Source organism: Helicoverpa armigera, chromosome 23 (genome assembly GCF_030705265.1).
Source record: "Helicoverpa armigera isolate CAAS_96S chromosome 23, ASM3070526v1, whole genome shotgun sequence".
NCBI classification, from domain to species: Eukaryota; Metazoa; Arthropoda; class Insecta; order Lepidoptera; family Noctuidae; genus Helicoverpa; species Helicoverpa armigera.
The window spans coordinates 8,552,913-8,571,306 of NC_087142.1; the positions used below are offsets into that span (position 1 = coordinate 8,552,913).

The window sequence follows — 18,394 nt, forward strand, 5'->3', positions numbered from 1 at the left end:
TTATGCTGTAATCTATGATTTTCTTTATTATTTATTAGCTGTATTGAATTGGTTTGTCAAGTGGAGTTTATTTTTTGTTCTGCTTATGAATCTTGATTGTTGTGGTAGACACCTATGGTCCTATAAAATTATCTATTAAGTTGTTGACCCCTTTGGAGTTAGACAAAGCTTTAAGTTTAGGATGGTCCTGCAGAAAATCAAAATACGTATTTTCAATAATTATTTAATTGTAGGGTTACCCAATCCTATTACCTAAACTGAAGCCTTAGACATCAGGTCAAGTTATTGTAAAGGACCCGAAACTTCTTACCTAGTTTTGGCCGGAGTATGTCTGATCTCCTTATAGAGGTCCAACTTCGATCCAATTCACAGTTGAGCAATTCTAAGATGACTGTCATAATGCGTGTGGCTGTGACAATGATGAATTTGACTTAATTACACTTTTTGTTACGATGACACGGTCGACTAAGCTTTGTGGTAGGTCGGGATTTAAAGTTAAGAAGATTTAATAACTCTTTTAATTGAATCGTCATTAAGCGTAGCAAGGGTTTTATTTATTGTATTTTTACGGATAAGAATAAAAGATTAACAAAAATAAGGCTATGTATCATAAAACTATCCATTTTTTTACTTGGAATAACTCCATAAGGCCTACTTTTTGAAATCGTGCAACTGGTATGGCATTTCATAAGAGCCTGCAAAGGCCTATTTGAACTCGTTTCTGGCTGATCGGAATTTTTATATTTCCTTCCTCAATCATGATTCGCGTATTCGATATACAATTTCAAACTTCTTGTTCAAATCTAGGATTCCTGGAGTCCTTTTTCTGCCCCATTAAGTAGCCTGAATTAGCAGAATCACATAGATTAACATATCAATAGACGCATAGAAACTGTTGGGTAGCCAGGATTCAGTCACCAAACACATCCTGGTCTTTCACCAGCTTCCTTAACTCACACAGTATCCTACAAAACTTTTAGATTATCATACATACCCAAGTTGTCTTCATCTAGTCCCCTGACTACTCTAATTACTAACTCGCACGTTCACCTCACTGCAAACTGCAAATTTAATCAGCGAACCGAAACTTGGACTGCAATGAAACTGCAGTACAGTTGATTGCATCTGGTTAGTTTAACTGTTCAGTTATCGAGTTTCGTATCTATTGGGCGAATTGTATGGGAACTGTTTGGAGTGAGGAAATGTTTTAGTATTGGTATATTTGCGTTTTTTTAGAGAGACATTTAAACGTCATGAATTGGCGATATACATTATTAAGGTCTCTTCTATTTAATATAAAATTCATGTTATTTCTTACGTGTATGATTTGTTTCAAAATCGCCATATATTTGGACTTAGACCTCTTGTGATAAATTTTACCTGACTTATTGTAGGAAAACCAGAACAATTTGAGTGAAGTTCGTAATAAAATACTTGCCAGTATTAACTCCTGTACCATAATAGACCAGATTGATTATTTTCTACAGTTAATATTTATTTATTTACAGGATCTCTTATCCTAATACGACAGCTAAGAACTAAACACTATTTAAAAATTACATTATTTACAATCATGGTATGACGTGTAACTGCGTGTTCAAATAAAGTTAACGTTGAAATTATATATTAATCTGTTACTAACATAAAATAAATAGTAATTCTTTTGCAAATTGTGCGGAACACCAAAAACAATATGTAAACACAACAATGTTAATACGTATATCATTTTTAATACGGATGGCTCTGGTTAGGGCTGCTTTGGCGAGTAAGGTACTCGCTGTAGGTACCAGTAGCACTATGAACAACGTTATACGATTTCTCATTGTATGACAAAGTATTTTCAAGTATAGAACTAAAATGATCAAGCATTGATCATCACGCTTGCACAGTGCGTGTTCTTCACTTCAGATTTTACGTTCTCATTGGCTGAACAAAAAATCTTCTAGCGGAACTCACTGGTGAGTCATAGTCATTGAAAACACATGATACAGACTTGAAAAGATAGCGTGTCTTACTATTATTAAGTAAAGTATGATAAAAACTGTGTGTATGATTTCAACTTCTGAAGTCAGAAATACCTAAGTAGGAATATGGCTTTTCTTTTCTGTTTTAAAGAATTGGTACTATAATATTGACAGCTATGTGAGTCTGTCTGCCAGTCTGGCCGTAGTACCATAACTCTTAAACGAGTGAATCGCTTTTAATGTGGTTTTAATACACATTAGGTACCTATCCTCTCCTCCTAAAATTCTTTTGATGCCAATAAATTAAAACTTCAGCTTTTCAAAAGGATTTAATACAAAAAGGGCTCAAAGAGTCCCAAAAGGTCCCTAAATAAGGACATACTTCACACAATTAGTGCCTAATGAAACCCCACATGGTGAAAACAATTAAAACTTCGAATACACGTTTTTGTCCCAAACACTGTGGTTTACGAAATTAATTAATAATTTTGTGGACAAAATATTTCATAATGCATGCTAATTATTTAGCTCTGTGTTGCTCTAAATTTTAATTATACTTTTATTAGTGTGGCGTTTGATGAAATTGTTTGTCGTTTTAGAGTTTTGTTGTGGAGTTAGCTTTATATGTGGAATACCATTTTGTATTTTATGTATTGTTTAAAAGCCTTTGATGGTTTTGTTATTTGTTGGAATAGCTGACGGTATTACTTTAAATAAAATATTTATTATAAATTAATTTATAACATTCCCACCTACCTTCTACCTCCGTCGCTAGTTATCACTGAATTAGTTTTTAACTTCTATGCTAAAGAAATAAATTCATTATTTCATAATATTTTATAGGGCAGTATCATTTTTCTTCACCATAAAATGTTCCCTTTTGCTGAAAGTACAGCCGGAGTAAGTGTCAGACTTATTGACAAAAACTAACTTTGTTCTTTCTGGCGCCAGGAGCAGTAACTCTTTCAGAAAACCCCACAGAAGGCAATATGTCCAAGCTGCTACTAAATTATTAAATGACAAATAAATCAGGGTTTTCCATCAACACAACAAAAAGAAAATGATATTGAAACTATTAAAACAAAACACAACAAATTGTAACAGGTGGACCAATGGGGTCTTAATTAAACAGTTTACTATGACCCCATCAAACAGCGCAGTTACAGAGCAAACATATCATGACAAACAGACAAAAAGTTCTCTCTTTTAAGTGTATTTAAACAAGCGGACATTGACATATGTATGGAGATTTGGTTTAGGTAATATGGGTATGAAAGAGCATTATGATGTGATGATTATGATGCATGATTTATTATATGGATATGGTAAGCTTCAGAAGGCTTATTCTGATGTAAAAACTATACTTATATTATTGGCAAGTTTCATTAAAACCCAGCCAGTAGTTTTGCTTCAAAGGGGAGAAAACATCCATATTATACCTACCCTCCATAAAAACTTTCGCCTTCATGATATACGTAGGAATTCTCTTGTGAAAGAAAACTTAGAAAATTAAACTAAAGAAATTATATTTATTTCTAGGCATGGCTCAAACATTTGTATGTAAGAACTTGGATGTTTTATTTAGTCACCTAGCACTTGGAAATCTCCAACTTCTTAGTCATCATCATCTCTCTTCCCATATACCTTAGTAACAGTCTAACAGTCGCCAATCTTGTTACCATCCACCAAACAGCAAAGTGACTCATTGTTTACAATTTTTTTTACAACCACAAGCACACCGGTTATGTCAGTTTCAACGGTCATTAGTTATTACTATTCGGGTCACGTCCACAAACTCAATATCACTATGATTCACTAACCTGTTTGCCAATCTGGTGTTGAGATGTTGAACGAAGCAACTTTTTTCGCGATTTGGAAGATGATGCAAAATTGGTGGTTCGGATCGGTTGGGTTCGACATTTCTTGACCCAATTGCAGGTAGGTTCTAAACACGTAATAATGGTGTTTATAAAAATTAAGATCGTGTCTGTTTTTTAATATGTGTACTAGGGTGGAGCGAAAATGTATGGAGCAAAAAAAAAATCGTTTTTTCTCAACGGAATAGGGATGAAAAGTTGTCTTATAATATTCAAAACAAGTGTACAAAATTTGACTTACCAGTCGCAATATTTTGAGGTGCCCCAGAGGAGATGAAAATAAAAAATATAAAAAAATCCAATTTTTCTATTAATTGCAAAAATTAAACATTAAAAAAGCAAACTTACATATCAAACTGTTTTTTCGTATTAAAAGTAGGCATTCGTTTACGCGAAAGCAGTGTCGCTCTAATGAAACCGTCTCTTTTATTATCTCCACAAACTGCATTTGATGCTTCTGTCACCAACTTGATGCAGCGCTCTACTGCTTGAGTGTGACATGGAAAATCAATAATCTGACATATGCTGAGACCGTTCTTGACCACATTTTTCAAGGTTTCAATAATGCCAACATCTTTCAAGACAGAAGAAGCTATAATAGCAGCGGCTCTATCCGAAACTCCAGTACGATCGCATGCAAGAGCTAATGAGGTTAAATTCAATCGTTTTTTTTTTATTAGGTGGCGAAGCTTTATGTTTTACCTGTTCTGGGTTTTTATACTGAGGACTAGTAGATGGCACAAGCAAACTATCGCATGAGCTGCTGCTTTCTGTTACAAAATCATCAGTCAATGAACGAGAACAACAAGGTTTATCAAAATAGTTTACCTCTCTACTGCGATATAAAGCTTTTTCTTTTCTTTCTTGTTTTTCTTATTTTGCCGCTGTAGCCACATCGACACCGCCTATCATCATTTTTCTGGTCGTTCTTTGATCCAATAAAAAAACAACTTCCTCCTTGGGAATGCGACATTCTTTAGGACAGTTACAATCCGATATAACTTTGCATTTGCAGCTACAAATATCAAAGAAACTATGAGAGTCTGATATGAATTTATTATTTTTTTCTTGGTATTTAATGTCCGTTTGACGGCCTCGATATGGTTTCATTAAGCATCTGTATTTGTCATGATAAACGCGAATCAATTGTAGGATTCTTTTGAAACTTACAGTTGGCAGCGACGATTTTGCCATATTTATAAAACTTCTTGAGCCAGCCTTTCAGATATTTCATGAACTGTTGGCTCTTTTGTTGCTATATCAGGCTTCAATTCATTTTTGATAAATAAATAATATTTCATAATGTCGTTGTAAGTTGGTAACTGGGAAACAGGTAACTTTTCTGGCAAACCAGAGGCAGGACAGCTTGACATTTGTCGTGTTTTAACTTGCAACATATTTCTGTAATTAAGACAAAGAATACTTTTAATAGTACTACGGTTATAACCGAAACTGCAAGTTTTGAATGTGAAAAATATTACTTACAATATATGTATTTGTTCCCAGCCGTCAGATTCGATGTGTCAAGTACCTAAGTGCACGACAAACAAGTGAGCTCGTGTACGCGCGTAGTTGGCTAATGCCATTTCTTTGATGTGAGGGAGTGAAATAAAAAATACCCCTTCCCCGCACCCCGTTACCTACCGATCAGAACAAACACGTTTCCAGTTGAATCTTGTTTAGTTTACACTAATAAAGCATCGCTAAGAATATAATTCCGAGTTTATACAATGTTTGCGATTTTATGGAATTTGCGCAAATTTTCAAAACTTTACGATGATGGGGGCACCTCTAAACTTGACGTAAACAAACTGAGCTTTCTCGTATTTAGTAATGACCTAAAATAGCAACTTTATACAGGTATGCCGAAGCAAAAATTCAAAAAAAATAAAATCACTCCACCCTAATGTGTACAGTGCATGTTATGCATACAATGTTTAGGTAAGTTTCAGGTCAGCCAAAGTCTTATTACGAATTGTTAACTTGTTTGTCGTTGCATACAAAAACCACTAATCTTCTCTAAGTATTAGGTAGCATTTACATTTGTCTTAATTTGTGATTACGTAAATAACTAATAAAACTACTAAAACCAGAAATACTATTTTCTTAAAAAATTACCTACCTAATGCCCACCTAATTAAATCAATAATTTTAATCACCCCATTCAAACGATAAATAAAATCAACCGCAAACCTTGTGTATTGATTCTAAGAATCACACTTTTGCCAATTTTTTTTATCAAAATCCAACTCGTTAAAGCCACACCCACAAAGATACATGATGATTCATCATCAACGTAAGCTAGCAAGTTCATTTCATCAGTATTTCACTTGCCACATAAAAATGAACCCTATTGAAAGGCCTGTAAGGTGTAATGTGGCTTACGTGTCGTTTTGAAAATTTTATCAGCTTGAAAAGCTGAGCTATTGAGTCATGCCTGTGATATAACTTATGTGATTAAATTTGTGATAAGTGTTTAATATTGTGCTTTTAAGTTATAGCTTACACGCATATTTAGTAATTTATTATTTCTAAATAGGTAACTATTTTACATAGGCACAGTTTTAAATGAGAAGATTTTATTCAATAACTCTGTTAGATTTTTTAAAACGATATTAGGATTTTAATGAGGTTGATCATCAGCTGTCAATCGAAGTTCAAGCCATTTTCAGCTTTTCGTTTATGACTTCAATAATTTAGACAATATAGATGATACAGACAATACCTATTGTAGTACCTATGTTATCGTGATTTGTAACAAAGCGACATTCAATACCTACACACTGAAACTTTTCTACATACTTACAAACAATAGACTTGAAATAAACATTAAAGCTAATGACAGGTTGTTCACATCTATAAACGCTATTGAGTATCCTATTCCCCTACGTTGAGTCATACTCATTGGAAACAAAAGCCTGTAAATATTGTGGAATAAAGCAAACCCGTATTAATATCAATACTAAGTTATTTCAATCAACAAAATAGGTTTGTTAAAAAGTTACGAGAAAGACATACATACCTAAATTTGGATATCTGATGAATACTGGTCAATATCATAACATTATTTCAACGCCGAGGGTATAAAGACCGGCTACTTAGACTTTTTTGTAGGAAAGTCTTTTTAAAATTAAGTATTTACTTACCTAGTTATACAAAACTTACCCGATGCACTGCTAAAAGCGATAAGATATATTTCGAACTAAGTTTTTAATTTTAATACAGCACTATTATATTGTTTACAAGCAACTTACAGTTCTAAAAATCTTAAAAATCTTGGTTCTGTTCTTATAAGCTTCCAAAGCTAAGAAGGCTTTAACGCAAGGAAGGTTCTTGCTATTCCCTTTCTTCAGGCGTTTAACCATAAGTTCAAAAGCTTAAACCACGGAAGAAGAAAAGCTTAAAAACATTCGTATTGGCTATAAACCTACTAACTCATAATATTTTTATACAGAAACACAGTTTCCTGTTTTGTCAATTAATAGGACATAAAAATACTGTTATTGTTATATAGCGGGAAATACTATTTCACCGACCAAAATATCTTAGCTTGACTTACAATAATTAATCTTTCCTGGTACAACATGATGAATATTCATATACTTATACAAATCTGGGTTATAACTCGAATTAACTATTCATTTATTATTACCATAAATAGATTACATTAAATCTATGCACGTCATTTAAATAATCATCATTACAACACAAAGAAATACAGAAAAGTACAGATAACGCGAAAAACAAAGGGTTTCTTTCATAAAACATATTTCTTAAGAAACCTCTAGAATACACGGTAAACTTTTAGTCGGCAGATAGCTTGTTTGGGCTTATAAAGCAGTATGAAGATCAATGGTAGTATGCACATTACAAAGATCGGGTATTTGCCGTCAGTTGCACAAAGTTCCATTAAAGTTAAAGCTTCAATAAATCTATTGCTGTCACTTTTTATCTTGCTAAAGAAAAAAGAGTCAGTAATAGATTTAAAGAAGCTTTAACTTCAGTCATTGTTCAGTTATCGAGTTTCGTATCTATTGGGCGAATTGTATGGGAACTGTTTGGAGTGAGGAAATGTTTTAGTATTGGTATATTTGCGTTTTTTTAGAGAGACATTTAAACGTCATGAATTGGCGATATACATTATTAAGGTCTCTTCTATTTAATATAAAATTCATGTTATTTCTTACGTGTATGATTTGTTTCAAAATCGCCATATATTTGGACTTAGACCTCTTGTGATAAATTTTACCTGACTTATTGTAGGAAAACCAGAACAATTTGAGTGAAGTTCGTAATAAAATACTTGCCAGTATTAACTCCTGTACCATAATAGACCAGATTGATTATTTTCTACAGTTAATATTTATTTATTTACAGGATCTCTTATCCTAATACGACAGCTAAGAACTAAACACTATTTAAAAATTACATTATTTACAATCATGGTATGACGTGTAACTGCGTGTTCAAATAAAGTTAACGTTGAAATTATATATTAATCTGTTACTAACATAAAATAAATAGTAATTCTTTTGCAAATTGTGCGGAACACCAAAAACAATATGTAAACACAACAATGTTAATACGTATATCATTTTTAATACGGATGGCTCTGGTTAGGGCTGCTTTGGCGAGTAAGGTACTCGCTGTAGGTACCAGTAGCACTATGAACAACGTTATACGATTTCTCATTGTATGACAAAGTATTTTCAAGTATAGAACTAAAATGATCAAGCATTGATCATCACGCTTGCACAGTGCGTGTTCTTCACTTCAGATTTTACGTTCTCATTGGCTGAACAAAAAATCTTCTAGCGGAACTCACTGGTGAGTCATAGTCATTGAAAACACATGATACAGACTTGAAAAGATAGCGTGTCTTACTATTATTAAGTGAAGTATGATAAAAACTGTGTGTGATTTCAACTTCTGAAGTCATAAATACCTGAGAAGAAATATGGTTTTTCTTTTATGCTTTAATAATTGGTGCGATAATATTGACAGCTTTGTCGAGTCTGCCTGTCAGTCTGGCCGTAGTACCATAACTCTTAAACGAGTGAACCGTTTTTAATGTGGTTTTAATACACATTACCTATCCTCTCTTCCTAAAATTCTTTTGATGCCAATAAATTAAAACTTCAGCTTTTCAAAAGGATTCAATACAAAAAGGTCCCAAAGGTCCCTGCATAAGGACATACTTCACACAATTAGTGCCTAATGAAACCCCACATGGTGAAATCAATTAAAACTTCGAATACACGTTTTTGTCCCAAACACTGTGGTTTAACAAAATTAATTAATAATTTTGTGGACAAAATATTTCATAATGCATGCTAATTATTTAGCTCTGTGTTGCTCTAAATTTTAATTATACTTTTATTAGTGTCGCGTTTGATTAAATTGTTTGTCGTTTTAGAGTTTTGTTGTGAAGTTAGCTTTTGTATGTATTTTATGCATTGTTTAAATTGCCTGTGATGGTTTTGTTATTTGTTAATTGGAATTGCTAAAATTTTAATGTTGTGCATTACAGCTTTGTTGCTAGTCATTTGTTATATACGATAAATGATATCTCTTAATTAAATAGTTTTTAACCGTCATGATATAACTTTGGTACTTAGACGTTCTTTTATTGTTCTATATTGTTCCCGATAGTGTCTTATGTGTACCAGGGCTCTCTTCATAATATGGGAGAAGGTGTCACTCCTTTAAATAAACCCGCAGATAACGAGCCCTGTGCTGCAACCACAAAATTATTGGATGACATATAGGCAAATACCTTGGAATACCGGACTTTTTATAACCCGTACATAACATAGATTCATCATGATTGTCTATCAATACGAAAATGATATTGAAACTATTCAAATAAAACACAACAAATTGTAACAGGTGGACCAATGGGGTCTTAATTAAACAATTTAGTTATGACCCCATCAAACAGTGCAGTTACCGAACAAACATATCATGACAAACAGACAAAAAGTTCTCTCTTTTTAAGTGTATTTGAACAAACGGGCATTGACATATGTATAGAGATTTGGTTTACGTAATATGGGTATCAAAGAGCACTATGATGTGATGATTATGATGCATGATGTATTATATGGATATGGTAAGCTTCAGAAGGGTTATTCCGATATAAAAACTATACTTATATTATTGGCAAGTTTCATTAAAACCCAGCCAGTAGTTTTTGCTTCAAAAAGGAGAAAACATCCATATTCTACCTACCCTCCATAAAAACTCTCACCCTTCATGATTTACGCAGGAATTCCCTTGTGAAAGAAAGCTTTGAGAACTAAACTAAAGAAAAGATATTTATTTCTACGCGTGAGTCAAACATTTGTGTATGAATTTGGATGTTTGATGTAGTCACCTAGCACTAGTTCACTAGCACTTGGAAATCTCCAACTTCTTAGTCATCATCATCTGTCTTCCCATATACCGTAGCAACAGTCGCTTAACAATCGCCAATCTGGTTGCCATCCACCAAACAACCAAATGAGTCATTGTTTACAATTTTTTTTACAACCACAACGCACACCGGTTATGTCAGTTTGTCAGTCAACGGTCATTAGTTATTACTATTCGGGTCACGTCCACAAACTCAATATCACTATGATTCACTAACCTGTTTGCCAATCTTGTGTTGAGATGTTAAACGAAGCAACTTTTTTTGAGGATAGTGAGATGATGCAAAATTGGTGGTACAGATCGGATCAGTTCGAAATTGTTTGACCCAATTGCAGGTAGGATTTTAACCCACAATTATGGTGTTTTTCAATTAATAAGATAGTGATTTTTTTGTGTGTCCAGTGGTACATTTAGGTAAGTTTTAGATCAGCCAACGTCTGGTGACTACTTACTTATACATATGATCTTAACTTGCTTGTAGTGGACAAAAACCTTCTCTACCTATTGGGTAGCATTTAGGTACATTTGTCTTAATTTGTGATTACGTAGAAAGCTAATTAGATTAATTTGCAATTCATAACTAAAACCAGAATCAACAATATATATACAAACAAATTAGAACCTGCAATAATTAACTAATGATTTAAATCAACTATTCAAACAATAAATAAAATCAACCACAAACCTTGTATATTGCTTCTAAGAATCACACTTTTGCCAATTCTTTTATCAAAATCCAAACTCGTTAAAGCCACACCCACAAAGATCCATGATGATTCATCATCAACGTAAACTAGCAAGTTCATTTCATCAGTATTTCACTTGACAAATGAAAATCAGCCTTAAGTTTAAAGGAGTAAGGTGGAAAGTGGCTTATGTGACGTTTTGAAAATTTTATCAGCTTGAAAAGCTACGCTATTGAGTCATGCCTGTGATATAAGTTATGTGATTAAATTGGTGATAAGTGTTTAATATTGTGCTTTTAAGTTATAGCTTGCACACATACTTAGTAATTTATCTATACTAATATTATAAAGAGGAAAACTTTGTTTGTTTGTTTGGTTGTAATGAATAGGCTCAAAAACTACTGGACCGTTTTCAAAAATTCTTTCACCATTCGAAAGCTACATTATCCACTTGTAAGATAGGCTATATTTTATCCCGTTACGGGCAGTAGTTACCACGGGACGCGGGTGAAACCGCGGAAAACGGCTAGTTATTTCTAAATAGGTGACTATTTTACATAGACACAATTTTAAATGGGAAGATATTATTCAATAGCTCTATTAGAATTTTTAAAACGATATTAGGAAATTATAGAGGTACCTAGATCATCAGCTATCAACCGAAGTTCACGCTATTTTTAGCTTTTCATTTGTAACTTCAATGCTCAAGACAATATAGATGATACAGTACATACAGAACAGTACCTATTAAATTTAGTACTTATGTTATCATGGTTTGTAACAAAGCGTCATTACCTACACACTGAAACATTTTTACATACTTATAAACAACAGTATTGAAATAAACATTAAAGCTAATGACAGGTTGTCCACATCTATAAACGCTATTGAGTATCCGATTCCCCTACGTTGAGTCATACGACTGGAAAACAAAAGCCTGTAAAACAAGTGAATCCGTAACAATATCAATACTAAGCTATTTCAATGAGAAAAATAGGAAAGTAATAAAGTTAGAAGAAAGCATCTGATGAATACTGATCAATAACATTAATCTTCTTATTTCGACGTTGCGGTTAAAAACCGGCTGCGAACATAGTATTTTTTGGGGAAAGCTTATTTTTTATTTAGTTTACTTATTATTTACTTGGTACATACAAGTTATCCGGTACACTACTGAAAGCGAGAGGTAATATTTCGAACTAAGTTTTTAATATTAATACAACACTATTATAATGTTTACAAGCGTCAAACAGTTGTAACACAAATACATAAGTTTATTTTAATAATGAAAAAGCAGTCTTGGTTTTATTCTTGTAAACTCACAAAGCTAAGAAGGCTTTAACGCAAGGAAGGTTCTTGCTATTCCCTTTCTTCAGGCGTTTAACCGTAGCTTTAAAAGCTTAAACCACGCGGAAGGAAAGCTTAAAAGCATTCGTTTTGGCTATAAACATACTCATAATATATTTTTACATAGTAGCTCAGTTTCCCCCGTTATCAATTATTAGAATATTGGAAAATACTGATATTGTAATATAACGAGAAAATATCACCGACCAAAAAATCTTAGCTTGACTTACAATAATTAATCTTTCCTGGTAAAACAAAATGAATATTCATATATAAATCTGGGTTATAACTCTAATTGACCATTCATTTATTACTATAGATATGTAGATAACATTAAATCTATGCACGTCATTTAAATAATCATCATTACAACACAAAGAAATACAGAAAAGTACAGATAACGCGAAAAACAAAGGGCTTCTTTCATAAAACATATTTCTAAAGAAACCTTTAGAGTACACGGCAAACTTTTAGTTGGCCGATAGTTTGTTTGGGCTCATAAATCAGTATGAAGATGAATGATAGCACCTACACACATTACAAAGATCTTTTTAGCCGGTATCAGAAAAACTGAAAACTTTGATTGGAATTAAGATTTTCTATAACTTTCCTGTTCCAGGAGTCATATGCGATACATACCGTCGTACCACAAAAACTTAAACTTCTGTTGAACACTTGTCTAAAAAATGAAAAATTATAACATTAAAATAAGGTCAGTTTTGCAGCCAAACCTTTTTTTAGACAAGTGTTCAACAGACGTTTAAGTTTTTGCAGTAAGGCTGATATTGTTTAAATATTATGTCTGCATCATGGACAGGTGAATTGGTTAAAAAATTGCCATCCATTGGCTTAACGGTCGACCGACTTTTTAGTCAGCAGTGTGTGGCTACTCTTATAAGATAACATTAAAATCTTTTACAAATAGGTTATTAGCGATATTACTACATCTGTTAGACACATCAAGTCGTAATTTAAATGCAGTACAATATTATCTACATTGACACACATTATCGCAGTCATTATTGTACTGCGAGTAATAATTCATAACTCAATTAGTAAAGGCGAATTCATAATGATATTGTTGCGATTATTTTACACGATTATAAAATCACCTACTTTGCTATGTAATAACTCACATGTGAAAAAACCTGTATATTTTTTTGGTATTTATCGAGGATAGACTAACCAATATACACTGTGAAAGACTTTGTTTCACACATGATTTAGTAGGTAATTTTATCAATGAGCTATGAAAATAAGCTCTAATGATTTGAGTAGACTTCAAAATGGAGGAATTTCTCAATTGACTGGATTTACACATTACGGAAATATATAAAAAATTGCATCGTCTAAGGCATTTAACGTGTAACGTGTCGGTTCAAAAAGTCGCAGTGTGCAAGTCCTCTAACGCAATAAAAGCTATACACATAGGTTTTACATAGGAAGTTTCCACGACGAGTTTAATTACCATACATCACAAGTCGACATAATTCAGTTTGTAGTTTATCCAGTGTTACTCAAAGTTCTTTATTAAGTTCTACGGCAATAGGAATGGCAGAACTTTTAATCGAACTTTTGCCTTTTGTGTAGTTAAAAAAGAAAATAATATAAATCAATAAAAAAGCGATGCTAAAGCGAATCTTTGAAGACACAACATTGTGACATCATAATCTTGGGTCTATTGGAGTACCTCATTGTAAAACGTAGTAAATACCAAAGTAAAAATAGGTCAAACGACATCTAACCATAATGAACATGCAATCATAATTACTCAGAAACATAATTTATAAAACAACATGTACATAAATTTCTCAGTTTTCTTTCTATACACTATGAATTTACACGCTCTTCCAAAGCCCACAGTGTTTTTAACCATTTTGAAAAAATAAGTAATGAAAATCATTTGCCTGTCCAATTGGGGCGCTTATCTACTTCTCTTTCAGTAAACCTCATTACCAACTCTTGCTACATACTACACAGTTTAAGCATCATTGTCCTAAACGACCGCGACGATTAGTCTAATGCATTCAAATTGGCATAAACAATGCAACATTATGCGCTTTTGTATGCAACTATAGTTGCAAGGTCTTTTTGATAAAAAATAATTGTTATGTGAATGTCTCGTTGGCTTTGTTGTATGTGTAGAAAAGCAGTCTGAAAAATATGAAAAAGTTTCATGTTGTTTTCAAGAGAGTATATACTCATTTTTAGAAGCTGGAGTTAAAAACCACTTATATTGTACCTAAAAGAATTGGCAGGAAGTACCTATGTATTAGAGTACTCATATTATACTTTACCAGTCGGCAGTGCGATTTGAGTTAGGTTTCAGATTCATTCCTTGTAAAACTGGCCAAGCCTACTGGCATCATCCAAAATTAAAAATTCAAGCAAAGAACAAGGATAAACGGATATTAAAAATAACATTCATAACCTACAAACGTTAGATTACACTTATAAGTTACAACACAATCCTTAATACACTCAGAAAATCCGTTTCCGAGAAAATCATCAGCACGCAAGATTTACAAACTTAATTTCCTTGGCCCATATCATGTCTTGTTTACCAAGTTACGATTACAACTACATCTACTAAGAACGCCCTTAGTATCATAGAGATAAGGACTAGTTTAGACTTTGTGGATGGTAAAGATAAAGTGGTTTCGAAAATCATTGTCATCATTAGTGGGATTTGGACACCGTCACGCTTGGCGGATGAAGATAAAACCGTAATTAGGACATGAAGGATTTTTTATGGCATTTTAAATGGCCATTGTTGTTAAAAACGTGTTATTACGAATGTTTGACTGCATTTTGTTCGCGAATTTGTTCGGGTCGTCCCGTTTATTTAGTGACCCAAAATGAACTAACAATATCAACTTTCTCAATAATAACGTCACATATTTAAGGTACATTCTAAATGCTTTTCTTATTGAGTTGATTCGTTATTATCATTTATTGGGTTCATTTAGTATGTATTTACATAATAATTATAAAATGAATGAACTATGCAAGGGACAAGGGGATTTTTTCAAGGAAGTTTTAATCATTTAATTCAAACTTTATTATTGTATAAACAATTTGAAAAATATTGATCTATGTTTTTCGCACATAAATGGGTTGATATCAGCCAATTCCCTTTTGTTTTACTTACTATCAAATGAGTCTTTCACAGGAATAAACTTCTTTTGTGGTTGATAAATAAGTATAAGTAAGTGTAACTTTAATAAACACAAACATTGATATTATTTTATTAAGTTTCGATTCGGAATAATGACCTGACGATGAGCGATGATCTCATGCAATAATTGTTTTGCCCCCATTAGCCTTGGGTGCGAAGCCAAGAGAAAGTGTACTAAATGAATCATTACCTTACTTGTTTTTGTCCACCAAGACTTGTGTTTTGAAACAAAAAGTACTTAAAAAATAATTTAAAATTTCGATTGAAAGAGATATTCGTACTTCACGATGTAAAAATAAGGACTTCTCGATTAAAAGGGCAAAAGAGAAAACCATCAATGATATGGTACGATTTTTATTGTTAAGTCTATTATTGTATTGTTATACATAATCTTATTGCTAACTATAACAAATTTGAACATCTATACCTACTAAAATAAACCTGTTTCCAAACTAGTAATAATCAGTACAACAAGGCTTTTTGCATGGTTTGTAACTGCCTTCGCTACAAAGGTAGGCACGAACCTTCTTCGCTAGAGGACAATCTAGTCTCCCACAGGGGCCGTGCACATCTCGCTTATTAACAAACTGACCATGCTGGTACTTCCCTTTAATAACCTCCCCTGGAATAAATTGATGCTGACTGCCTCTATACTCCATTCTCTTCAAGCAATTAGTACCACCACAAGGCCCCTTAGGGAAGCCCATGGACAAAATTGCCAATTCGCTCTGTGAAAATGGAGCAACGAATTCTTCGTACTGCACGAACTCTTCGACTGGTTTGATCGGCTCTCTAGTTATGTCAGGAGCACTGAAGAAATATGCTACAGGTGGTACTTCATCTATGACAGTACCTTCCCAGTGCCTTACAACCTCTATATCCTTAAGTTTCAAGTCATCACACAGATACTTTCTTCCAGGAATACGCTCCATCTCCGGCAACGACACAAAGTAACTCATCACTCTGTTGCCTAAACACGACAGACGGATATAAAATTCGACTTCACCTGACGCTTTCAAATCTTCCTCGCACTGCAGTGGGCGTACCATTTCAACTGTATTGGTCACCATTTCTGGCTGTTTAGTATCTCTATATTCTGCTTGTTCGAAATTGATTGGATTCAATTCCGCGGCTTTATGAAGACATTCAAAAAATGATTCGTGCCATTCCACAATGCAGAAACCAATGCAGCCCATGTCTTGATCTCTGTTCCAGACAGTGATATACACTGGAGTTTTCCGTAACACATCCTCTAATTTTGAAGGTCTTGACAGAAACATGACTGAATTGCCGACGCCAAAGTACGGGGGTTGGGGCAAAGGTTCAGACGGGAGCTCAATCTTCCGAGGGGGTATCCCTTTAGCCTTGCCCTTTTTCCCTTTCTTGGGTTTAGCTTTTTTACCCTTTTTACCTTTTTTTTCTGGAGGAGGTGGTGGTGGTGGTGGAACAAAGTTGTCATGAGCCACGTAGAAATCGAAAATGGGAAGACAGTTCATCTGCATCGTGCAAGTTTGCATAAACTTCATTTCTTCTTCTGATGGGCCTGGAGGTTCTTTCTTTCCTTTTTTACCTTTTTTCCCTTTTTTGGCCTTCTTAGCGCCGCCTTTTTTTCCTTTCTTTCCTTTCTTGCCTTTCTGAGCAGCTTCGAGGGCAGCAAGACGTTCTGCTTCCCTCTTCCTCTCCTCCTCCTCCATTGCCAATTCGTATTCATCTTTCTCTGGTGGTTCTATCTTCAAGACTATTCTCTTGACGAATACTTCGATCATGAAGATCTGCTCCATTGTGGCAGCTGAAACCGTACAATAATATCATTTTAACTGGTATCAAACACAAGATGGCTATTTATAATAAATATTTTACACTACAAAGCAAACATTAAGGGTCTCTATTTACGTAGCTATACTTCGGCAATACGGTAAAAAACTCATAACGTTGAATCTTCGTCACTAACCAAAACGCAATACTCGACCAATGAACTTACATTAGTTTTATCTTCCTTTGCGGAAAGGCAACAATTTAATCTTCCATAAAACGATGTTATTTTGGTACATTTCGGTTTGGGAATAGGTATAGCGATCCTGTTAATTTTTACACATAATTTTGATGTTTAATAACGGTTTTGGGTTTACAAACGGAACTTGAATTTGACACTGGTTGACGTTTCAGACCATACTGATTAATGAAAATTTGACGTAAGTATTAAAAATAGCTTTTTTGTCGACCATTGAGTTTCTATGAAATAAGCTTTTAATATTTAAAATTTTCTTTATGCACAACTGATTTTTACTTCCTACTTTTTTATATTATAAATGTGAAAGTTTGTGAGAATGTATGGATGTATGTTTGTTATTCAATCACGCAAAAACGGCTGAACCGATTTGATTGAAATTTGGTATGTAGATAGGTGATACCCTGGATTAACACATAGGCTACTTTTTATCAACACACCACGCGGGCGAAGCCGCTGGCGGAAGCTAGTAGAAAAATATATTCAAATTACCTATTTACGTTACGAATATACATTTAAAATATTTTCTGATTACCTTAACACTATGTGGCTCTAAAATTTACGCTCCAAAAGTATGATCCCATTAATAACAAAGCTTAAATAAAAACATCTTACACTCAACATCAAACCCAAAAACCCCTATTAAAAAAAAAATCTGCCCACTATCGGTACAATAACGATTCTCCATCGAGGAGATACATACATACGAACAAACAAACAAAAAAACAAAGAGCGTAGTTAGAGTTCACGTCTCGGGGTCACGTTTACGCACGGGGGTATTACAGGGACGAGGAGGGGGGAGCGGTGCGCGAGCGCAAGACAAGTCTGTTTGACGTAGATTATGCTAAGGCTGGAAGGGAGAGGAATATAATTATGTTTTTGGTCTTTTGTTTAAATGTGCAGGAAAATCGTGGCCATGA

The 18,394-nt window shown here is 33.7% G+C and overlaps 1 protein-coding gene across 1 annotated transcript; it reads right to left on the reverse strand.

Annotated features, from left to right (window-relative positions):
- Positions 1-15,810: 15,810 nt before the first annotated feature.
- On the reverse strand, positions 15,811-17,628 carry LOC110374028 (uncharacterized). Its single transcript, XM_021331550.3, has 2 exons — positions 17,448-17,628; positions 15,811-17,255 (listed from the first exon to the last, which is right to left on the reverse strand). Exon 2 carries the CDS (start codon positions 17,245-17,247, stop codon positions 15,919-15,921), a length of 1,329 nt encoding a protein of 442 aa, XP_021187225.3. The 5' UTR covers positions 17,248-17,255; positions 17,448-17,628; the 3' UTR covers positions 15,811-15,918.
- Positions 17,629-18,394: the final 766 nt, after the last annotated feature.

Excerpts from the sequence above, each read along its gene's own strand:
- LOC110374028 (XM_021331550.3), bottom strand. The coding sequence starts at position 17,247 with ATGGAGCAGATCTTCATGATCGAAGTATTCGTCAAGAGAATAGTCTTG.